Genomic DNA, 24,705 nt, shown 5'->3' on the forward strand with positions numbered 1-24,705 from the left:
TATGTCTTAGCTCTGGACGGTATCTTGGAGGTCACATAGTCCAGACGGCATATGCTTTGGAACAACAAAGATCCCTAGCCACCCTCCACCCCACCCAACTGAATTCCAGCGGCGCTGGTACAGCCAGGCCAGCAGTGGTCTGTGACCTGGAGACTGGAACCACTAATATGTGTTGGTCAGCACGCTTTGGGTGACACGAGGCAGGAACCCAAATGAATAAGGGGGCTTGACTAGCCTCTGTAGCCAGACCAAGGCCAAGGATAGCAAGATCCAGAAACTCAGCATTTCTCTGTGGCGCCGTCTCTCTTCTTGGCCCTTATTTGAGGTCAGCCTTGTTTTGGTTTCTTCAAGTGGCAGAGACATGGCCACCATATCACACGGCCATCACGTCCCTGCAGGTTATGCTCTGAGGGGAAGCTCTGATTGGGTTCACACAGGGTCATGTGCCCACTGTGGTGTGGTGACAGTGGCAGGGTGCTGTGAGTGCCAGCCCTAAGAGAACCCCTCATGGAGTGGAGAGCAGCAGCTTTCCAGAGCAAAGGAGCTGCTGTCTCATGAGAAAGGGCAAGGTGCTGAGCAGTGAAAACCATGGGGCCTGTCACGTGGCTGCTTTCCTGAGCAGTTGTCTTACATGAAAAATGAAAACAGATCATCATGATCTCCTGCCAATCCTCGGGAGGACTAAATGACTTAACAAAAAAGTGCTCAGAAGAGTCTGGCCCTTGATAACTGTGCAGTAAGTACCAGTAGTGACCGTGATGGTCATTGTAAGTAGCAGCCATCCTCTGTCTGTAAGTGTCAAGAGAAGGGAGGCCGGGGAGGTGGGCAGATCAGTGGTCGCAGAGGTGGGCCTGGTCCCTCCCCTTCCCACCCTCTCGCCCCCTCTGAGGCAGCACACTGCCTCAGGTGTTCTGGGGTTGACTGTTGCTTTCTCTTGTTTTCTAGAGAATGGTAAGAAAGGAAGCCACTGAGCAAACTGAGACTGGACCCCAGACACCCTCCCATCCTCTGTCCCCCACCTGGCCCCAGACCTATTCAGAGCTGCCCAGTCAGGACTCTTGATCATGTGTGAAAACCAGTGCTCTCCCTTTCGTTGTGTTCAGTCAGGAACAAAGATTGGCTTGTTCCCTATGAGAACCCTTCTTCCCAGAGCCTACCATGGTGGGGTTGGCGGGGGGGAATGGAACAGTATCCCAGGAGTTAGGCCTCTAGCGGGTCCCTTCCCTATGGCTTCCTTTGTTTGCAACATTGCGCTTTGCCAGAGACTGGATGTTGTCTGCTGTGTTGTCGGGTGTGGAATAGGGGGTTAGACACTGGGCCACTGAGAGCCCTCCCCTTACGCGAGTGCTCCCAGGATGGTAGTCCTGGGCCGTGATTAGAGAGACCAGAAGAGTCTCAGTCTGGATTTTAGGCTCAGCTCAGAGTGGCCAGAAGAGACTGAAGGGGCAGCTGGGGCAGCTGAGTTCTTTCACACAAGAAGGAAATTGAGGTCTGATTTTTCCAGTAAATGTTTACGACGGGCTGCCGTTGTAGAGCAGCCTGGGCTAGGCAGACCCTGGCCCAGCCACCACAATCCTCAAACAGGACAGTCAGGTGTGACCGGAGCATTGCGGAAGAGAGATTCGCTCCCCACAGGATCCGTTCTGTGACTTCCTGGAGCCCTGTGATGTGCCAAGCCTCATGCCAGCCCTGGGCGCACGGGACTGAGAGCCAGCTCTTGCATTCAGCAAGGCGGTAGTCTAGTGGCATAGACAGACAGATGACAAGGTACTCAGAAATGTGTGTCCGTGTTGTGATTTGTTCTCTGGAGGAAATGGGGTGAGGGGGGCGGTCCTCAGGTTCAGGCCTCTGGGAAGGGGGGGTGCCGCACAGCTTCAGCGGAGCCAGAAAGCTGTGACCTGGATCCCATGTTTCTCAGAGCATAGAAGTGCCCTAGTTTTCCCTCTCCTCAGGCTCAGCTGAAGCTACGCCAAGAACTAGCTTTTAAAGGCTGCCTGAAATGTGGTTGGAAGCCAAAAAAATCTATAGAGCTAGTGTATTTGTGACCTTGGTGAAAATGCTTACTGAGGAAAATTAAGGGGGTGGGATTTGGGATTGTTTTTTCCTTTTTAAATTTTTTAATTTTTTAAATCCGTTTGGCTCACCTCAGCCTCATTCTTTTCCCTCTTGGCACATCCCCTCCCGGGCTGCCTGAGTCCTCCAGCCCCACGATACTTGTCACTTCCACTTGTCCCCCACCACCCCCAATCCCTCTCCATCCCCCATGCATCAGGAATGAAAAATACTGGTGGGTAAAACTAAGGAGCCTGGGTACAGCCCTGGAAATTAGGCCACAGCCATCAGGCCAGGCAAGTCGTCTCTGAGAATGGTACTACTCGGCCCTTCCCCCGGGAGGATAAACAAGAGTCTCCCCGGTCTGTCTGGGAAGGGGCTGCTGCTGTGCCGGCCTCGGGAAGGCTGGGAAATGCCATTTGTCACTGAACAGACCTGTCCCAGATACCTGTCCTGGTGCCCACCAGTGGGGACACCACAGTGGGCAGAGCCAGTCCCTGCCCTTCTGGGGACAATCACAAAGGCAGCAGTGCCGCCAGGTGATGATGCCCCAGGGAGCAGATGGGATGGGGGGTGCCAGCCTCCTCGAAGGGGTCCAGGAAAGCTTCTGGGAAGAGGCACTGTCTGAGAAGAGCCATGAAAGAAACATAAGTAGGAACTAGCTGGGGGTGCGGGTGGGGAGAACAAGGTGTTTGTGACTAGTGTGCAGTCTGCTCAGACGCCCAGAAGCCGGGGTCCAGCTCCCCAGGGAACTGCGAGTGTGGCTGGAACCACGTCGCTGGCTGCCTCCCCAGCAGCCCTGAGGAACCCAGTGAGCCACTGAAGGGCCTGAGCAGGTTCAAAACCTTTGTCGGCCTGCTGTGGGCATGCGCCAGTTCCCTGCTGAGAAACTGCTGAGCTCCTCGGCACCTTCCGGATGGCAGAACCCCGACCTCCCCCAGCCAAGGGAGACTGTGGGTCTGTGCGAGGCCACTCCTGAGGTGGTGCACCCCAGAACTTCCAGTGGACAGAGGGAAGTGGGGCCCACAGCTCACAGGGTGGGGTGTGGGGGTCTCATTCATTTGCTGTGACAGCTGTGTGCTTCTGCTCCCTCCCCCGCCTCATAAAACACCAAAGGTTAGTTAAGGAGCAGCTTAGGAAGCATGCTGGACAAGAGGTCTGGCTGCTCCCTCATTCTAGAAGGTTCAGTGCTGCGGGGACCAGCAGCTTGAGCAGATAATCTGCATTAAGTTTAAAACCTCGACACTCAGACATCCCTGTCCTGACTTGTTTGGCTCTTCGGGGGACATTGCCTTGTGTCTATAAAGTCAGCCTTCTCTGTTGATTTCATTTCTGCAGGGAAGTCAGCTTTTTCCTTCTTCCCCTGAGCTGAGCCCTCCCTCCTGACGTACCTGAGCCCCTTTCCTGAAGGAGAGCCGCCCCCCCCACCACCACCCACCCCTGTTAATAGCCCCTGGCCCTAACAGTTGGCCAGTCCTGGAGTGACCTCACTTCCTTCCTGTACTTGAAGCCTGAGTGGCTGCCCCAGCCCAATTCCTCCTGCTGCTTCTGGCCCCCCAGTAGCACAGTAATTGGTTTCTCAGATCTTCAGCTGTGCACCCTATGTGTGAGGCTTTCCCGGTCCCCTGACCCTCCACAGGAAGACTTGTGATCTTAGTGCCGTAGGGATCCCGACGGAAAGGGCTGCTGTTTCACTCGTTCACCCCCTCAGTCCCTCTGCTGCAGCTCCTTCCAGTGACGCCTGAAATAGCAACCACACCACCACTTTTTGCCCCAGCCCCATCCCTACAGCCCAAGGTCACACTTCCCCCAGGATGGCGCTCAGGGCCTGGTGTGACAGAGCAGCTGCCCAGTGAGATCAGTCTCCAGCTCAGCTCCCAAGATGAGTATCTGTAATTATAGCTCTTGGAAGGTCGCAGCTTTCATTTCATTTTTGTGGTGTTTGGAAAAAAGTTCAACTTCTCTTCACATGTTCAGTCTTCCCGAGCCAGCTAAGGGGTTTCTAGGAGAGAAAACACAGTGATCAAAGATACACCCACAGGCCAAGAACAGTGGCACGGGAGAGTGGGGGTGCTGGGCCTGGAGAGGAGAGGCCAGAAAGGAAGGCAGGATGGATAGACCCACAGGCGTGAGTGCCCAAGGGGCATGGGGAGGACAGAGGGTGGCACTGAGCCTCAGCGCCCTCTCACCCACAGCTGTGCCTCCTCTCAAGGGCCTGGAGCCCTGACTCAGCCTCCGAGGAGGACACCTCCGCGAGGTTTCATCATCCTGAGCCCTCCCACTGCGGTTGTTCCCACCTGCTGTCTCCTGAGCTCATCTTCTTCCTCAGCCTCGACTTGGCTCTGTCCTTCCCCTCAGAAGGAGTGTCTGGAAAGGCAGACCCAAGACCTTCTGTACTGAACGTTGGAAGAAAGTGGTTGCAGGAGGCAAAGTGATGTAAATAGCAGCCGGGAAAGGCAGCCTGCCCATGCATAGCGGTGGTTGTTTGCAGACTCAGACCCCACCCTGTGTGACCCCAGCGCACCCATAATACCCAGGCTGTTGGTGTGAGGCAGCTTTCCGGCTCTGATTGAAGGCAGAGACTTCTCTCCATTGATAAGACTTTCTTCTTCTCGGTGCTATTCCAGGAGAAAGCGTCCTCTAGAGTAGGCACTCCTGCCTCAGAGTGGAGCCAGGACTCTCTTCTTGCTCGTATTATGCTAATCACTCCTTGCAAACAGGCAGACTTTGTAGGAGGTTTGCTGGGTTTTAGATGAAGCCTACGCCTTTGAAGCAAAGAGCCACAGTAGCTAAAAATACCATTTCCCGGCTGTTGATCCTCTCATTTGTAAAATGCAAGTTTCCATTGTTAAACTGCAGATCTGCAGCGGCCCCCACTCCGAGAGGGAAGGTCTGCCATCGTCTGGGGAGGTGCCACCTTCCCCCAGCCCTGCTCCCCTGCTCTGCTCTGGGATCTCCATGAGTCCAAGACCATCCCGAAATGTAGAGGATTCTAAATTTTAAAAACATAATAGAAAATACCCTACTTATTGTTTTGAGAAAACTTAAACCATGTAAGATAAAAACTGAAATGGTGCAGAAGAATCGAGCATAAAATGTAAAAGACCCTGAACCACTCCTTCCTCCCCCAGAAGTAACCTCTGTTTTCAGTTTCATGTATTTCCTTCCAAAACTTTGTCTTTGCATTTATAAATACACAGCTCCATTTGGTTTGGGTTGTGATTGTGGTTTTCTAGCAGAGGATTCTAGACTCAGACTTGTTCTTGCCTTGTTTTCACTGGCTTATGCGTCATTCGGCAGAACACACCTCCTTCGAGATCCTGAACACATTTGGACCCTGTTGTCTAATCTCCAGGCCAACGCAGAGTGGCTCAGGGTCGCTGTCCCTTATCAGGGCCGCCACATCCATCACCTGTTTCTCTGAGTGGAGGGCAGTGGCTGGGAGAAGGGCAGGGTGACTGTCCTCCAGCAGGTCCCTCTCCTGGCACAGCTCTGCTGCTGGTCTGTAAAGAGGCCCTGGGACTCCTCGGATACCTGCAGGGCACTTTTACCAGAGAGATGGACTTCCACGGTTGTCTCTCTTCTGGGGCCCTTTCCCATTCCTGTGCATTGAATCTGGTGATTTCCTGGGCCGGAAAGGAACATTTGGGTGAAAAACCCATTTCATGCATCTTTAAATTCCCTGAAAATGATCACAAGAGGAATTTTCCAGCTTCCTGGCAAGGGGTAGAGAAGGGTATGAATAAGAGAAACCCCCTTCCATTTGGCTGTGAAGAACTGAAGGAGTCCCCTCCAGGCTATCTCTGTCCTCTCACTTCTGCTGTTGCCCCTACACTCTCCCAGCCCTTTCACTCTGCTCTTCCTACCATTTTCTAAGAGACTCAGTAGGGAGGCTTCTCTGATATCTGTTCTTTGTTCCCAGCAGTGGGTATTAGTGTTCCACTTCCCATTCCATTTTCTGGCGTTTCTCTCATTGCCCTTTAAGTGGGCACTTGTAAAGAGCTACAAAAAACAATCTCAGTTCACAAGATTTCATAAAACCCCCAGACTAAAGATTTGAAGGCCAGAAAAGCACGGATGTTCTAGCTCCCACATCAGAGACGATTCTCTTTCTGTGGAAGCCAAAACTCTAGGCAGAACTGCAGAAGTGGCGTAAGCCAAGAACAGCAGCTAGCCGCCTGACCTTCCTCCTCCGGGGCATATGAGACAAGCCCAGGTACGTGGTAGTAAGGAGTCCTGGGCAGGCACAGGCCTGGCCTGAGAATTCATCTCCTTTTCCCTCCGCTGAACAGAGCAAGTTAGGGCTGTGCACAGCAGGCGTGGCTCCCCTAAGGAGGAGGCCAGCAGAGAAATGGTGAAAAGGCAGGCAGAAACTTTGGGAAAACTAGAACCTAGGCTCTGGAGAAGTGAATGCATGTATGGTGTGGGGTCGCGAGAGGGAAGCAGCTAGGGCCTTCATGCTCGGAACTCCGAGGCCACGCCCAGGCTCTGGCTGTGCAGCTGTGAGGATAGCTGGTAAAATCTCCCCATTTCCTCCTGGAGAGTGGCCTGGACAGGCTGCTAGCGGTAGCAGTTGGGGGCAGCGGTTCTCACTCCTGACTGTGGAGCCTGTTTAGAATATAAATCGCCAACTTCCTGGAGTGGGCCTGAGCTTGGTCCTCGTGTCTCAAACGGTCTGCAAGTGACTCCAACGTACAGCCAGGTTCAGGGGCCTCTTGGGGAGGGGTTGTTCCTGGCTTGGACGGCTCTCCTGGTTCTGGAGGGTAGCTGTGTGACCTTTGGGTGGGTGAGGACACTGTTAGGACAAGGAAGATGGCTCCCCACTGTGCTTTGTGGAACTGAAACCATGCGTATGGAGCCCAAGGGCAGAGCACTGAGACTGCCACCAGAAAGCAAAATGGCAGCCCCTGGTTAGAACCCTTCAAAGCCCCTTAGAGGGAGGTCAGCACGGTAATGTAATATAGAAGTGGCTCACTTTGATCACCCAGACCTGCAATCACAGGGACAGCCCCTTTGGGGGAGGGACTTAGCGAGGGAGGCATTCTGGCCTCAGTGCAGTGACCATGTGAACACGGGCTGCTGTGCCCAAGTCGCGTGTGGCTTTAAGGTTGTGGGGCAGAGGTGAGGGACAGACCTGTGAGGCTCGGCGTCTGGATCAGCACTGACAGGTGGGAGGATGTGCTCACCTCTGTGAGTGTTTGTGGTCGTACAAGCAGCCATGGGCAGTGATCTCTTGGCCTGGAACAAGGGACGAGTTGGGAATCATGGGATGAAGCAAAGGGAAATGTGAACAGAACAGCTCAGTAGCAGGAAGACTGTTGGGACAGTGCCGTCCCCAAGTCGTTCCCGGGTACAATGCATCATCCTGGGCCATGGTCCCCTGGCTTCTGGCACTTCTGTTATTTGCCTGCCTTATTTCTTAGGTCACCTAAGCAATTGGAAGGAGGAGGTGGCAGAGATGTAGGGGTACCTTTCCCTTACCTGTCCCAGGACAGAAGGACCCTGCCTGAGGTCACAGGCCATGGCGTGAAGAGGCGTTTGAGTTGCAGGGAATTGGAGCTCCCAGGTGGAAAGGGGGGCTGGGCCAGGGAGGAGAGGTCTGTGTCCTGCAGGTGACGCCCAGTGTGGGACTGTCTGGCCAGACGGAACATGAAGTCTGGGTCAGGGACTCAACTCCAGTATGGCCCTACTATGTGGCCTTGGACCTGTGTTTGGCTTCAGTTTCTTCTTCTGTCCCATGAGCACATGATCTCTGGGGGCCTCCATGAGCCTGGCTGGAAGTTGGCAGGGGTGTGGCTGGGCCAGGTGCATGTGGGGCCAGAAAAGAGTTTGCCATGCTGTTTGCATGTCAGCATTCGGGCATGTGCGGCCTCTTCACAGGCAGTGCCACCACAGCAGGGAGACTGAGTGCATCCTTGGGAGGAAATCCCACTTGGAAGGGCGGGAGCACAGAGGGCTTCAAAAGGGAGGAGAAAGGTTCCATCCGTGGTTCTCTCTAACAGGCAACCCAGGGGACTCCCAAGAACGCGGGCTCAGGGATGCTGTGACCCGGGCATGTCGGCCTGGATTCACGCTACCTGCAGTGGAACTGAAATCCATACCGTCCCCAGGACCCAAACTCGGGAGCTCCTATCAGAGGGTCCTGGGAACCTGAGGTCGGAGTCACCCCCATAAGATTCCCCATCCCCCAGCCCCTGGGTCTGAGTTTGGGTTCTGGCTGCAGAGCTGTGGGCTCTGTTCCCAGGTTCTGCCACCCACCTGACCCCGTAGTGCCAAACCATCGCCCCAGCAGGGCGGAGCTAAGTGTGGGCACAGGTCAGCCCTGTCCCGGCCAGGTGTGTCAGTGCCTGCCAGCCACAGAGGTAGCCCCAGGGAGAGGATGGTTTGCAGATAGGCTGCCCCGGAGCCACAGGAAGGTTCTGGAGAAACTTGGCTTCCAGTCCATCAGAAGACCCAGTGATAGACATAACCAGGGTGCCCCCAGATCATCTGCCTTCCAGAAAAAGCACCTGTGCCAGCTGGGCCCTGGAGCCTGCGAGCTGGGTGTATAATGAGGTGGCAGCTGAGAGGTTGGGTGCTGGGTTGGGCCAACCAGACAGGGACCTTGGCAAGGCTCTAATCTGCTTCACTCATTCTCTGTTAAAAGGGGGCCTGTCCCATGTTAAAAGGATTTAAGGTATGTGACGTGCCTAAAGTAGGGAAAGCGCTCACAGATGTCTGTTGTGTGTGGCCATTACTGGGAAGGAAGTGGTGATACCGGCTTGAAGGAAATCCCTGTGACAGGAGAAGGCAGGAGCCCTGACAAGGGCTTTGCGCATAGTTGCATTTCCTGGAGTTAATTGTCATGAAGATAATAGGATTTCCTTCAGTGACCCATCCCTTTGTCTTCATTTGCTCTGAGTGTTCAAAAGATGACACATCGGAAGCCATGGGCTTCCCTACCAAGGCTTTGAGGCCTGGGGAGATGGCCTCCTGTGCCTGACACACCTCAGCCACGTCCCCAGGTCTGCCCTGCATGTCTCCTGGTGTCCCCACGACCTGCAGCACGGACGCCATGCCCTGCCATCTGAACTGCATTCTAGGATACCTCCTATGGGTTAGAAGGTACAGCCTCTTTTCTGGGACACACACCTGGACCTCGTCTGTAAGTCAGACACCTGCGGAGGCCCCTCCTTGCAAATTCTGCAAGTGCTTCAACCAGAACCATGCACTTCACGGAAACCCCAATGGTGGTTCAGAAGCCACCAGGGTTCAGAAGGCCCCTGAGCACACAGTACCACGACTAACGTCATCCAGCCACCTTGTCTCACCTGGCGGTTAATTTTCTGATCCACAAGTATCCATCTCCCACAGGGGTCCATCCCTGGGCCAGGCCCAGTGGGGTTTCCACCACATCCTGCCTTAGGGAGCCTCGATCAAGAAAGGAGACACATGGCACGTGCATGTCAGGAGGTGGAGCTCAGGTGGGTCGAGGGCCATGCAGCGCTTGGAGACACAGGTCATGGGGAGCTAGTAACAGGTGAGAAACCCTCCCAGGGATCAGGATGGGAACAGCTTGAGCAATGGCTGGAAGGAGGCTGGAGAGATGCCTGTGGACAATGGAGGATGGGCTTGGCCAGGTTGATGAGAACACATGGAAACTGAGGCCAGGTAGGTCAGCTAGGCCATGCACAAAAGATGGCTTCTGTCCTACGGAACAGGCAGAGCCCCTCAAGTGGCAGAAAGGGCCACCTGACTACCCTGGGCGGTGGAGGAAGCAGGTCTTCTCTCCTGGCTTTCCCTTGGTCCCTAGAGCAAGCCCCAAACCTGGAGAGAGGAGCCAGCTTGGCGCAGAGGGCCTCAGCCCCAGCTACCTCCACGAGACCCTTTGGCTTTCTTGGCCGCTCCCTCCCAAGTAAGGCCTTTCCTGGAGGTCTCCGGATGAGCCCAGGTGTCTATGGCTGCCCAGAAACTGGCCGTGCCTCTCTTGAACAGAGGGACAGAGAGCAAAGAGACAAAAGACCCCTTTCTACCTCTTCCTCCACCTCCTTCCATCATGCCGTACGCCTCCCTTCATCGCCCGTCCACCAGCTCCCAGTAAGACCCAGAAAAACAAGCCTTCAGGCCACCTCCTCCCAACCCCACCACCCCACCCTCAAGAAACTTTTAAGTGTATCAGACACATCGACTGCATTAAACACGATGAATTTTTAAGGCATGAGTTGGCAGGGTTACCATGGCTGCCTCTGCCCTGAGGGGCACACTGCCGAGGATTGATTGAAATAAATAAAACAGATTTACAATTTTCATACTTGGGAAGCAGAGAGCTGGAAGGGAAGAGGAGCAAGGGGGAGGGCAGGGGGAGAATGCGGTGAAACTCTGGAGCTTTCTGAACTTCACAGGAGAGGCCACTCCTTCCTCCCCCATCCTGATGGGACACTGACCCAAAAGCTGCTTTCTCTTTCAGTCCTAAAGGATTCCAGCTGTCAGGCAGGGACAAGGCCAGGAGGGCCCTTTTCCCGTGGGAATGGCTCTGAGCCCCTGTGCTTTCTCTACTTGATGTTAGGCTGCACTTCAGAGTTATAGCTGTGAGACTCCAGGCATCTCCCAGGAAAGCCTATGTCCCGTTGGCTTTGGGCCACCGAGAGGAACGTGGACATCAGCTAGTGGCCAAAGGAGAGAGGGAGTGAGGGCCTGTCCCTCCATGCACGGTATTGGCCTGGTCAGGACACAAGCAGCAAGCAGCTGGGGGTGGGTGAAGGAAGGAGGCCAGGCTAGGAGAAGGGGAGCACTGAGCAGGAGCACCCAAGGAGGGGCAGCAGAAGCCATGTGGCCCTGCCCTCAAGAATGCCTGGGCAGGAAGTGCCTGGAAATCGGAGCCCCCCTGCCGGTGGACCCAGCCCTGAGGCCAGCTTGCAGAGCCATGGAGTCCACCCCACCCGGAGCGTCCCGTTGCAGCCTCTGAGGAGAGGCTTGAACCAGGACGGCCTGGAGCCCCTGCTTAGCAGCCAGCTGGAGAACACAGCAGACTGCCCACCTCCTCCTTCCCCACAGTCCACACCGAAGAGCTGAGCTCGTGGGCCCCGTGGGGCTGGAGAGCTGGACCTGCCTGGGTAGAGCTGGGGGTGCCCAGTGTCCTGATCTGAAGCCTGTAGGAGGAGAGGCGTCTGGGGAGTGGGGGCTTCTGGAGGTGTCTAGGCAGTTTCGAGAGACGGCGCACAGACCTTCCTGTGTCCGGGGAAGCCCAACTAGGGAGGCGCCAAGTGAAATCATGCACATGCCCTCCTCTCAGGTGGACTCACGGGGCATGACTCCTGGGGGTCTGGACTGGCCCAGGAAGGAGTCATCCCCTTGATCACAGGGGAGATGGGGGTGTTAAAGAGATGGGGCACACCCACCCACCTTGGGACTTGGCAGATGAGGCTAATTCTGAACTCTCTGTTTGTCACAGGACAGTTAGCGCTCAGAGGAGGCCAAGGGTTGAAGCAGGACTGGGCTGTATTAATAGCAACTAGGGGAGATAAGGGGCGGGAGGTGTGCGCCCCCCATGTTTATGCCCATCCATCAACATTGACATCTCTTTCCACACAAGTGGGTTGGAGTCTAGAATCTCCTCCTACCAGGCCAGCTGTTTTGTGTCCTGTGTTGGTGGCCACCTGTTGGTGTGGTCAGATTATTGCTTGGGACAGTTGAGAAGGCCGGCCTGTGAGGAAACGATCACGCCAGCCTTCATTTCCACTTAAACTTCTCTGTAGTGATCAGGAGCCCTTTCCACATCCCTGTCTGATAGCCTTGGGCTGACTCGCCAGTGGGGCTCAGAAGGCCGCCAGGACGGGGCACATCCCTGCTGTGGGTCAGAGTGGCATCTGCTGCTGCCTTTTGTCTCTTAAAAAGGCCAGGCCCAAGGAGGAGGGGACAGAAGAGAGGAGGGCAGCAACTCACTTGCCCAGCCAGCCCCCGCGCTGGCTCAGAGTCAGAACAGGCGGGGCGTGGGCATGCCCGTACTTGGTGATGGAGCAGAGGAGAGCCCCAAAAGGCCAGCACAAGCATCTTGCAAATGGTCCAGGGACCTGGGAAGGGTCTGCTGGCTGTGGGGGTGGAGGTGCGGCTGGTGACTTTGCTGGTCCTATTTTCTGAGGGTGCAGAGAAGTGGAGTTAAAGCCACATGACAGAGTCCAGATTCCCAAGAAGGGCACCCGTGCTCGGGCCCTGGAGCCCACACCTCATTGTGGGGCCCCTGCCTTTGCAGCTGGGCCTGACGTCTCCTGCTGGGTCTCCCTGATATCCCCACCCTCTGCCCCAACCCACACCTCCACCCTACCCCCCCACCCCTACCCCCATGCCAGGCTGTGCCCTTCCCCCAGGCCCCTGCATTGCATCTGTCCTGAAAGGAACTGCTCAAACTCCCCCTTTTACTACCTATTCCCAAAGTGGGTGTCCTCAGTGCTGAACCCTCTGTCCTTCACGCCCTGCCTGGGCCCCCAGAATGAACCCCTGCGACAATAGGCTGCCCGGGTGGGAAGAAGCATCTGGTGGTACCCCTGGAGAGCAGTGTCCGGCAGCTGTCTGCACGCGACCCTTGTCCTCCAAACCAAGGCTTGGTCTTACCCAAGTGGGTGGCCTGTCTCGGGTCCTGGAGGAGAAGCAGTGTGTGGCCCCTTCCACACTCGGGACAGGGGGAAGCAGAGCTCCAGGCTTCCTGTGGGCCTGGCGGGAACCAGCCTGTGCCCATGCCATTCTCCCAGGAGATGGGCAGCAGCTGTTGCCTCCTGCCCAGTCTGGGCCACACAGCCTCAGGCTGTGACTCGCCAGTCTGGAGCCAGTTGATGCTTTCCTCCTCCCACCGCTCTGACCCACGTCACCTAAAGCAGGGGCCGTGGGCGGATGCCAGGTGGGAGCTCAGAAGAGCACCTTTCACCATGGACCAGCACAGGCTGGTGGCCTTTTGGGGCTGGAGTCTGGGACACAGTGGATGCGTGGCCAGTGTTACTGTTTGAAGGGGCAGTGACACGAAGCCCGCAGCGGCTTGGCAAGTGTGCTGCGGCCACTTCCAGGAGGGCATGGCTGTGGAGTGCTTCCCCAGCCCCATCTTACGCCTTGGCCTTTTGTGGCTGCCTGCCCCAAAGGAGGTAGCATTATCTCAATCCATTAGGGAAAGTGGTCCCTCTCTTGGGTCCTGGGAGCTTCAGAGGAGACTAAGGACGGGTTCCTCCCCTGAGAGCTTCTGGTATGTGACAGAGGGACCAAAGAGAACAATTCCCTTCCTGGTATGAACCCAGACCCGGAAGTAGGGGAACAGCTGTCCAGTCAAGCAGCAGGAGACATGAGGAGATGAAGGCAGAGCCCCACCGGGGGCTCTGGTTGGAGTGTGAGTTGAGTTCAGGGCACACACACAGGACCCTGCCCAAGTCCAGCCCCGAAGGTAGATGTGCCCACCCAGAATCCCTCGTGCCCTGTCTCTCTGCCTTGTCCCCAAGCATTTCCAAGCCATTGTCTCATGATGAATAGCACTTTAATATGGGTATTAAAAATATGGGCAAATGTTTCATGCTTGCAAGCTGTGTTCCATTATGGATGCTATGCTTGAGAGCCAGGCAGGAGCTCAAGCCAGGCCAGGGCTCAACAGAGAAGTGATGACGCAGCAGCCCTGCTTGGCAGCCATCTGCCAGCCCCACTGGGTGGGGACAGCCTCCAATGGCCGCCTATGACACACACAAGGAGGCAGAGCAGTAAGGAGGGGCTCAGTTTCTGGAACGTGCCTGCTGGGTCTGGATCCTCCCTTCCTGCTCCCCTGCTCAGCGGTGACTGGTGGTGGGTCCTTTGCATGGGGGTGATAGGACCCCCTGCCCAGGGTTATGCGAGGACTTGGCAAGAAGCCCCCTGGGGCTCCCTGGGCAGGGCAGCCAGGCCCTGGGTGATAAGGACGAAGATGTGACCTCACAGCAGCGCTCTCTGCAGACCGGGCTGTGGTGCACAGAGGGGACATGCTGAGCGTAAGAATGTCCCAGGGCCCGTCCGTGAAACTTAATAGACATGTGCCTGGTTCCGCCACACAGTAACGCTCAACAGTAATTTCTGAGCAGCTCCTGAGTGCCAGGCCCTAAGGAGAGCTTTCCAGGCCAGGAGGAAGTACAGGAGACCAGCGCGTCGTGAGTAAGGGAGGAATCATAAGAGCTGAGATTGGAGAGGAACTGACCAGAGAGTGTGAGACCCTGGAGCTGGTTGTATTTGGATCCCGTGGGAAGCCACTGGGGAGTGCCATGCTCTGATTAGAACTGTTTAAGGAGTGTCCCAGTTGGTGAGTAGAAGGTGAATTCTGGGGGTCAGAGAAGAGGCAGGGAGACCTATTAGAAACCAGCCTGGAGTTGACCAGGAAAGAAATGGCAGATGCTTGCCCCAGGGTGGGCCAGGAGGAGGCAGGATGTACCCTGGGTGACCCTGACACAGGGCCCAGGGGATCAAGGATGGCTTCCTCGTTGGGCCTGGAGCAGCTGGGTGGACAGTGACACCATTTCCTGAGATGGGGAAAGCTGGGGAGCCCACGTCTAGGGGGAAACCAAGAGTTGTGCTGTGGCCCTGCCAAGTTTGAAATGCTGGTTGGGCAGCCATGCACGGCAGCCATGCAGGTGCCTGTGCTATCCAGAGCTCAGTGGGGGCTCCAGAGGCACATGTGGGGCTCACAGATTTAGACACAGCTTTGAAAATATTCCTGGGACCAGATGTGGCCACCAAGAAACACAGACTAGAGAGAGCAGAAGAGCTCTCGCAGCACTAGTGGAAAAGGAGCAGTCAGTGAGGAGAGTGTCGTCACTCAGCCAGGAGAGCATGTCCAGAACACTGCCATCCCTGACCTGTGTTCCCCAGACGCCTTGCGCCCTCCTCTCCTCACGCCCAGTCCCTCCACACCCTCCCCAGCCTTCCTCACGTGACAGCCCCACCACTGCCCCCCAGCTGCTTGCAGGTCCCCACCGGCCTGTGTCCCAGGAGAGTGCTGCCTGGCAGCTGCCTCAGCTGTTGGCCTCTGTCATGGAGACGGCGGCAGCTGCAGGCGACGGGCATTTGTGACCATTTGTCAGAATGCTCCCCTTCCTCCCGGCCTGCCCTTCTGGAGCATTTCTGTTCCACAGCCCTGGAGACAGGGCTCATCTAGGGATGGGAGGACCAGGAGGGGACAGGAAGTGTTCTCTGCACTCCACCTAAGGGCAAGGCTTCCTCCTGTGAGCTGGCTGTCATTCCCATCCATGGTACCACTGGGGTACCCAACCAGGATTCCCATTCGCCATATACAGTGCACCCCACGCAACTTGTCCCCAGTCTTGGCAACAGCCGTCTCAGTAGCCCCATTGTATTACCCCAACTGGGGTAAAGACATTATTGCATAGACATTGGGTCACACAGCTGGTCAGGAGCACCATGCTCTGGGGCCTTTGCCGCCCACCTTCCTCCCCACCCCCCACCCACACCCCACACCAGGCATGCAGGGGAACCGCCCAGGCAATGGCAAAGCCCTGGTACCCGTGCTCTCTCCCCACACACACCCCATCCCCTCAACAGCCTTGTTTCGTTTTCTCTGGTGGTTTCTTGCCCGGAGTCTGCTGGTTCCAGCTGGGCCTAGGCTGGAGCCTGCCTGCCCACTGTTTGCACTTCGTGGTTTGGCCTCGCTGTTACCAAATGATCTGGGATTTTTCCGGGCCTGGGGTGGGGAGGAATCTTGTCCAGCCTGGCCCCAAGGCATGGCTGGTATTCAGAGGGAAGCAGGAAACCAGTCCCTGATGATGCTGAGTTGACTGCAAGTTCAGGGACCTGGGATGGACATGTTTCTGGCATGTTGGCTCCAAATGGGGTTCATGTTCAGCACACGAGACCGTAAGGCCTCAGACGCTTGTCCCCACCAGCCCCAGGTCTGGCCTGTGGCGCCTCCCTGGAGCAGAGACTCGGAGTCAGGCGGACAGACGGAAGACAGGAGGGAGCGCAGTGCTGGCACCAGCCCTGCAGCCAGGAGTAGCTCAGGGACCACCCCCCTCCGCACCAACCACTTGCCCTCTCGGGCGCAGCCCGTCCCTGCTTCTTCTTTGGTGGCCGGAGCCTCAGGAAATCTGGACTCCCAACAGGGGGGCCTACTCATCCCTTCAAGGCCAGGCTTCCATGGGCACAGAGGCAAACTCAGGAGGTCGACAGCCTTCCAAGCCTGACCTTGAGACCGACCTGTTACTATTGATGTCACCTCGGCCCAAGGACCCTGGGAAAACTGTTTTTCTTCATTCTCTGGGTTCGCTGTTTTCCTGTGTATAAAATGGGGGCTCCTTTCCAGCAAGCCCAAGACGTACCTGCCCCCCTCGAGACTCACTACAGGAGAGGCAGTGGAAAGGAGAAGTGGCCCTAACCCCATGACCTTGGTCAAGTCTTTGCCTCCCTGCACCAGAGCTTCATCATCTGAACAGCAAAGATGAAACTCAGGGTTGTCATAAGGTTTGTTCATCTCACAAAAGTGCCTCCTGAGCCCCCGCTCCAGGCTAGGGTGGGGGTGCAGCCATGAACAGCACAAACAAGTTCCTGACGGAGAGGGCTCTCCTGACTAGCCTGAGTAGAATTTGTCAGATGAAGATAAGGTCTCCAGAAAAGTAAAGCCGGAAGGGGACAGGAGTGCAGTGGTGTGTGGGAAATCAGGAAGGTGGCTCGGGGCCCTCTGGCAATATCAGTAGCCAGAGGCCCAGCTGTGTCTCTCAGAAGTCTGCTTGCTGGCCTGGGCCAGAGCAGGGGAACACATGCAGTCGGTGGGGCTCGGGAGCGGCTGGGCCAAGGTGAGTGGTGTGCGGAGGCTTGGAGCCAGGCCCGCTGTGAGCAACGCCCCAATGTCCCCCCGCAGGCCTTAGAACTAGGCCTCACCCCAGCCCCAGGGAAAAGCCGGTTTCCTCAGAATGCTGAGAGACCAGGGAGAGGGTCCTCAGGTGGCCCAGAGGTTTCCCTAACTTCTGCTTTGCCCACCTACCAGGCAGCTGTGCCTCCTGCTAAACGCAGAGAACATCTTTCACTCAATGGCAGACATCCTGCTCCGAGAGGAAGACCTCAAGTTTGCCTCGACCATGGTCCACACCCTCAACACCATCCTGCTCACCTCCACAGAGCTCTTCCAGCTGCGAAACCAGCTCAAGGACCTGAAGACCCTGGTACTTGTGTCCATGGGCCCTGGCCCTGGGTTTAATCCTACGTGCATGTGGGTACTCAGCCGTGCCAGCCCACGCCTCAGTCCCTGGGGATTGTTGTGGAGCAGACAGGATGAAATTGGAGATTTCCCTGGTCCATTGTAAAACTCAGATGCCCCTGTGTTGGCTACACGTAAGCACCAGCCGTGGGTGTGAGTCACAGCTGGTTTCCGTGGAGCCAGAGCTGCAAAGGTCTCTGCCCACAGAAGGCTCTGTGCTCTTCTGTAGGCTCCACGTGCCCTCCCTGGTCCACCAAAGGCTGTGCCTTTTCCACTCATGATACCCCACTCCCACCCTGGAACTGCCCCCTTCCACACAGAGTGGGTTCAGTTCTTGGCCCTTGTGGTGGGACCCAGTAGGGTCATGGCCGCTGGGCGATGCCATCCTGTCATGGTCAGGCCTCGAGGTTGTCACTCCAGGTATCAAGCGCACTGCTCTCCTCCTTGGCCCTGGCCCCTCTCCCCCATAGTCAGACACAGCTGTCTCACAAGGCTCCTTGTTGGAAGCCAGGGTGTCGCAGCACTGCCTGTCGCAGGCTTTGGGTGAGGACCCAGCAGGGCTGCTCAGAGAGCAGGGAGGTGCTCAGCATCCTGCCATCCTGCTCTGGGGGACATGGTCAGCCCGGGGCCAGGGGCTGAGCTGCAGAAAGCCTCCAGGGATGGCCACTATCCTGGATATGCCAGGGGCTCCAGGGCTTTCGTTCCCAAATCGGGGCTGTGGCCACCACCCCAGCTCAGACCCTGCCTCCACCCCCTCTCAGGGAGTCTCAGGGACATCAAGCCTGATCGGAGGGCATCTGGGGCCAGGCTGCTCAGAAGGATCCAGACCACACGCCTGCCTGCTTCCTGTGGTTCCTTTCAGACATTCGCAGAGGCTTTAAGAATTTTCCTCAGGGCAGGGGCTCCCCCGAATATGGGCTCAGCTCCTGGGCTTGTTCCCAAAGGCAAGGTGGGCCACACAGGAGGGAGGAGATACGGTACTTGAGGATGAGAGGAGGCGCTGCAGGGAGAGTGGGCCTGAGGAAACATTTTCTTCACCTGTACTCTGCACCTCCCGTCACACCCCCTGCCAGCCCAGCAGGGTCCTGGAGAGGACAGTTACTATTATTTGCCGAGGGCAGAAATGCCAGCACAAGGGACAGGCTCACTCCCCACTAGGCCCTGCAGTCACCACCACGTGGCTCTGTGGGACCAGGAATAATGACAGGGTCTGAGGAAGAGCTGTCAGCGTTTCCTTTATGACAGCTTGTTCCCAACTGGACTGCCAAACAGCTCAGGGAGCTGAGCTGGCTCCTGACCCTCCGAAACGAGCCTGGATCTCAGGCTGTGGCCCCTCCCTCTCAGGTCCCTACATGGACCATGGGTGGGGGAGGAACAGGTGGGGAGGAGTGGGGTCTGTGTTAACTGCTCACACCTCTCCCCCTTAGGAGAGCCAGAACCTCTTCTGCTGTCTGTACCGCTCCTGGTGCCACAACCCGGTCACCACCGTGTCCCTCTGCTTCCTCACCCAGAACTATCGGCATGCCTACGACCTCATCCAGAAGTTGTATCCTTCACTCACTGAGGGTGTCCCCTTCCCGCCCACGTGGGCTGACTCCCATACTCCTGCCCTCAGGCCTGGTGGTATCAGAACCCACATGGGCAGGGGAAGGGGTCATCTGCGGCCTCATTGAGGGGCGCTGGCCCTGGAGAAAACTTCTGAGTTGGGGATAGAGGCTGAGCGGGCTGTCTAGGTGCAGGTGCTCGGGGGGACAGGCAGGGGTGCACTCTGCTCACTGCGGCTCCGTCTGGGCCCTGTGCCGGGGGTGGGGCGAGAGAGAAGGCCTGGGAGCAAGGAAGGCTGTTAGACTGCAGCAGGCAGGTGCAGGGGAGGCCTTGTGGGCTTGAGCTGAGTGTCGGCAATGCTGCTGGTGAGTAGCCCAGAGACGTTCGGGGGCCACAGAGCCGGAGCCCAGCAGGTTCAGCAGATGACACAGCAGGGAGAAGTGGGCTGCACAGGAGGCCTCAGGAAGAGGGAAGACCCCAGCATGCCTCAGAACCTGCCTCAGCGAAAGGCATCCATGATCAAGCAAACCAGCCTGTATTGTGACTGCCTGGCTTATGAGCTTGGATAAGAGCGCTTCTTAGGATGCCAGATTGGCCTCCTTCCGTTGTGGGCCAGGAGCTGGAGGCTAAGGAAAGAGGCCCTGAGATGTCTGCATTGAGGATGAGCTGTGGCCTTGCCTGGCTGCCCCGGTGCCTCCTCTCCTTCCACAACTTAGATTTGCTCCTCTCAGCCACTGCTGTGAGTCAGGGATTACAGGCCACATGCCTGCCACAGCTCTGGTCTTGGCCTTGCTAACGGGCGTCCACTCAGGCAGGAGCAGGGGCCTTTCCTGCCCAGCCCTCGCCCACAGGCTGCAGGGCCGTGATAAGAGCCTTTCAGAGCCCAGAAGTCACCGGGAGAGAGCTGCCAGAGCAGAACCGGAGTGCTCATGCAAGGGGGACAACTGTGCCACTTTTCACTTAGAGGGACACAAAGGCAGAGAGAATAGACTAACATCCTTCGTGTGCTGAACGCTGTAACTTAGGCAGAAGCAGGTTCTGTGCTCGGAACCCGGGCCTGGTGGCAAGAGAAGTGTTCTGAGCTGCTGGGTCAAGCGCCAGCTCTTCAGTTGCCCCCACCCCCAGCTGAGGCCCCTCACAAAGATAGGCTGTCATGGCCCAGTGGGCAGATGTTCCTTGACTGCCCACCCAGTGGGGACCTGGAGGTCACTGTGGATTTCCTCACGGAGGTGGACAAGCTGGTACAGCTGATCGAGTGCCCCATCTTCACATGTAAGGGCCATGCCTCTGGCCTTGGCCTGGCTTGGCATGAGGCAGGGGTGAAGCCGCCCTCAGGGAAGAGGGAGGGAGGAGGGAGGGAGTCCAGTCACCCCAGGGAAGCTGTAGAATGTCAGGAATGTAAGGCTGCGGATGGCAGAGCTGAGGAGACCAGATGGAGCAGAGCTGGGACACGAGGCTCCTGCCCGTGTGCCTCCCGGTGGAGCTCCTGGACTCACCAGCTCTGACAGCAAAACCCACCTGAGAGTTAGTACCGTCCCTGCCAGGGAGAACTAGAGCAGTGCTGTCGGGACAGGTGGGCAGCCCACCCCACCCCCCCAAGCATGGTGCCCTCCGCCCTGGCTCTTAGGAGCCGTGGGGACCCTGGACCCACCTGCTGGTGCTCCTGTGTGCCCAGGCGCCACGCACTCGTCTCTGCAAAGCAGAGCTGGCATTGGCTGGGAGCGAATGGGCGGGAGCTGCCTGATTGTAACACCCAGGCTAAATGTGCAAAAGTGGCAGCTGGCTGGGGTGAGCACAGCTCTTGGCGCCTCAACACATGAGCAGGCGACTCTGAATGAAGCTCGCGTGCTTACAGGACGGTGGGGAAGCAAACCGGGAGGCAGTGGCCACCTTCTTGCCGAGCAAGCCACCCAGGCCTCCTACTGTCTGGCGGCACCTCCGACCTATTCAGGCTGAGCCCATCGGCCTTCACCCTGGAGCCCAAAGGCAGAGGCAGAGGCCCCTCCCCCTTGCTCCCATCCAAAGAGAAGGCAGCTTCGCCAAACAGCCAGGCACCACTCTCGTAGATGCCCGGGAGACACAGTTGTGGAGGGAGACCCTTTTCTCAGCGGAGAACACCAAAGCCTGTCCCAAGTGGTCCCCTGACCTGACATCTCACTTCCCCGAGGGTATCCAAGCACACCTCCCCTAGGTACAGCCTGACCCTAGAAGAGCCACAAACATCTTCTCTGTAGGCCCAGGGCTTTGTTGGGGTGACCACAACAGATGCAGCCTGGCCCTGCCCAGCACCCATTCCAACCCCAGGTTGCCTGGACCCCAGTGATAGCTGGCTTGGTCCCAAAGCCCCAGCTTCTCCAGGGCCCAGGGGAGGGACTGGACTCAAAATAGGCCCACACTTCTGCTGGAGTTGCTAGGGGCAACGAGGTGACTGCTCAGGTCCACACAGGTGGCTCCTGCCTCCTAGGGCAAGGGAAGGGACTGCAGGAAGCCCCCTGCTTCTCTCTGGCCCCAAGGCCTGGTGGTACCTTCTCCCAGGGTGAGCCCAGCCCCTGCACGGCTGCTGCTGGGTGACATGGCCTCTCCAGAAGAGGGGTCTCGTCCTCCAGTAAAGGTACCCCACACTGGGCCTAGACACACAGGAGGGAGAAGCTGGTGATTCTCCTGGAGGGGTTCAGAGGAGAGAAGCATGGCCCTGTTTAGTTGGGACGGGTGCTGGGCAGGACACGGGTGCATCTCCTCCCGTCAGGTGGGGGTGCTAGGCAGGGTTGGTATCTGAGGTGGGTTTCCCAAAGCCCCTACCAGACACTCCTGCTTGGTTTGTGTTTAAGCCACACACAAAAGCATTTTTCCATCCTGCCCTCCCTCAAAGCTGTCCTAATCCAGTCTTTCTCTCCAGCTCACCCTATTTATAACTTGTGCTGGCACGTGTGGAGCAGACCAGGGAATCTGGTATACTGCAGGCCCCAAGCCCCCTCGTTACCAGGGAGGCAGTGAGTGTGGGGGCAGGGTCTAGGCCCAGCAGCAGGCTGAGGTGACTGTTGGGAAGATGAGACAGATGGGCAGGTGGGTAGGTGGGAAGAAAGAACAGTGAGATCATGGGGACAGCTAAGTGCTGCTGGAGGAGGGGCAGGCGTCTGGCTGTTGAGGAGCCCCCCTTGCTCGAAGCCACAGCCACCTGGCTGGCCCTCTCCTAGTCAGCCTAAGGTGTAGTGTAGGGCCGTGCCAGGCCTGACCCCTGACCTCTGCCCTCCCGTAGATCTGCGCCTGCAGCTGCTGGATGTGAAGAACAACCCGTACCTGATCAAGGCCCTCTACGGCCTGCTCATGCTGCTGCCCCAGAGCAGCGCCTTCCAGCTGCTCTCCCACCGGCTCCAGTGCGTGCCTAACCCCGAGCTGCTGCAGACTGAGTGAGTGCTGGGCGGGACAACTGCCCTCTGCCTCCGTGGGGGCCTGTGAGGAAGGAGTGCCAGGGGGCTGCGGGGGTCTCCCTAGGGAACCTCAGCATCACACCCCTGTGTCACTGTGGACCCTGTCCGCCCCACAGCCACTTGGCCCTTGGGCCTCTCATTTCCATATCAGAACTCCAGGCTGGGGAATTCTGAGAGTAAGTGGTAAGTGGTAGTGATATCCTCTAAGCAACCAGGGTTGAGTTAATCTGAAAAATCAGAAGGCGTGCCGCAGTCACTCAGAGGCCCCTAGAGAGAAACTCCCCTCCGTCTGTGGGAGAGGCTCAGACCTGGGCTCCTGAAGACCCCAGCATTGCTGAGACCTGCCCAGTCCCTCCTGGGTGGGTGGGAGGTAGGAGTGTACCCGTGGCTCCACTGCTTGGGTCTTGCCCACGAGAACAGGTCCTAGACACCTCCACCGAGAGGCCCAACATGACAGCTCTGGCAGGGGCTGCAGCCCCCGGGGGAGGGGGGGCGGTCCAGGCTCCCACCCGAATCCACTACTGGCCCGGCCCCCAGAGCCTGTTGGGCCGTGTCTATATTTGGTAACCCTTGGAGGCTTTGCCTCATCCACAGGCATTTGGCATCCGAGATGGAAAATTTCACTTGTCAGGTCGCCATGGAAACAAGCAGAGCCACTGAGAAGATTTACGCTGAATGGAGCTCACCCAGCTTGCATCAGATGCCCTATGTGTCTAGAATTCCCTCCCAGGCTGTTGGAGCCACTCGGCAGGCCTGGCGCCTCGCTCCCTCGCAGGGCCTTCGGCCTTTGCCCTTGGGATGGATGCAGGCAGCCTTGAGATGGGCCTGCCTGGCACTCAAGGTCCCGAATAAGATCCGAGCCCCTGTGCCCTCCGTATCACCCCTCCCACCCAGCCTGGCCTCTCCAGAGCCTGGGTGTGAGCACCTCACTAGTTGTCTGCTGCAGGCCAGCTGGAGGAGCTTGAGTCTTTAGCAAGTGAGGTCCCTGGGCCAAGGCCCAGCTCCTGCCTCCCCGACCCTTTCCCCAAACTGCAGCTCTTCAGGGTGGCAGTGCTAGACACTGTCCCAGCTGCTCATGGTGTCAGCGGGTAATCCCCAGGGGAGCAGGGAGTAGCCATGGAGTTGGGTTTGCATTTGGAGAGAGGCCCTGAAGCCACACCAGTCCTAGCCTCTACACTGGCCTTTCTAATACCCGAGGAGCGTTAGGGTCGCCGTGACAGGCACTTAGGAAGGAAGGTGCAGCTGGAGGGGAGAAGGAGACAGGAAGGACTGCTTCCCTGTGACCTCGTTTCCCCCTGGGAACCAGCCTGCCTTCCTAGAGGAGGCCGCTGGGCCGGGCCGCGGACCCTACACTACACTGCTAAGGGCAAGTCTCCTCTCCAAGTTCTGCCCGTTACATCTCCTTTTCTTAGAGTAGTCAGACTCTCTCTGCGTGCCCCAAGCCTGGGTAGAGCAAGTTTGCAGAGGGAAGCTAGAAAAATGAGAATTCCCTCAGAATATCCCATGGTCAGTCAGCGAAGTCTCGGAAGAAGGGATTGAGGCCTCTGGGTAGAGGAGCCTACAGGTCAGTGGACGGTTCATAGGCCTGGATTAGGATCTTGTCCGAGCTCTGCCGGGTATTTGCTATGTGACGTCAGACAGGCCCCCCACTCCGTCCAGGCCTTGGTTTCTGTATCCATAAATGAGCATTTGGAGTAAATAGTTGCTCGAGGCTCTCCCCGGTCTTCAAGGCCCTAGGTTCCCAGCCTTTCTTGGCAAGGCCCTAGGCAGAGCTGTCCTAGATGCAAGCAGGCAACAGTGGGCGAGGAAGGGGCTTCGTGAACAGCTGGGGGAGGGGTCAGATTGCAAGGTTGGGCACAGAGGGACAGCTCACACTCTGGAGAGGGGGCTGAGGACAGTCTCAGCCCTGAGAGGGACAGGCAGCTGGAAGGCAGCATCAGGTTGCCTGACAGGCCTGCAAGCTGGAACAGCTGGGGCAGTTTCTGTGGTCCTCGCCCCTCCCTCTGTGTGTTCAAGGCGCCGGCAGGGCTAGGGGACCCTGGCTTCCCTCAGGCTCGCGGGCCACTCCCCAAAGACCATCTAGGAGGGACCCTCTGAAAGAAAAACTGGTGACACTTACCAGCATTAGCTTGGTGACAGGTGTGTGGGTGGGGTGGCAGGAGAGAGGGTCAGCTTTGAGTCCTGGAATCCAGCTCTGTGTTGCTGGCTGGGTGTCCCCCAGTCATTCACTGTCTGAGGTTTATTGTAAACATGGAGAGAGCGTGAAGGCCTGAGCAGTGGCCGTGTCCACTATGACAGGCCTTGTGCTCCATACTCAGAGGAGACCCCCACCCGGCCTCATAGGACACACCCCTTCCTGCTCCCAAGACCTCAGGCCAGGAAAGCTCCGCCTAAAGAGGAACTGCCTCACTGTGACCAGGACTTGCTACCATAAGGGCCCAGAGTGCACGGTGCAGCCACTTCTTCCCCACCCCGACCCTCCCCTTGGCCACATCTGCA

General features: G+C 57.4%; 1 protein-coding gene across 1 annotated transcript in view; it reads left to right on the forward strand.

The window, feature by feature from the left end:
- The window catches only part of VAC14 (VAC14 component of PIKFYVE complex), a 93,798-nt gene that overhangs the window by 66,569 nt on the left and 2,524 nt on the right, over positions 1-24,705 (forward strand). Inside the window, exons 15-18 of the mRNA XM_081032908.1 lie at positions 17,024-17,198; positions 18,661-18,779; positions 19,971-20,050; positions 22,035-22,185. Of these exons, the coding sequence (XP_080889034.1) occupies positions 17,024-17,198; positions 18,661-18,779; positions 19,971-20,050; positions 22,035-22,185 (525 nt within the window). The remainder of the gene's footprint in view (positions 1-17,023; positions 17,199-18,660; positions 18,780-19,970; positions 20,051-22,034; positions 22,186-24,705) is intronic.

This window comes from Rhinolophus hipposideros (assembly GCF_964194185.1).
Source record: "Rhinolophus hipposideros genome assembly, chromosome: 21".
Lineage (NCBI taxonomy): Eukaryota > Metazoa > Chordata > Mammalia > Chiroptera > Rhinolophidae > Rhinolophus > Rhinolophus hipposideros.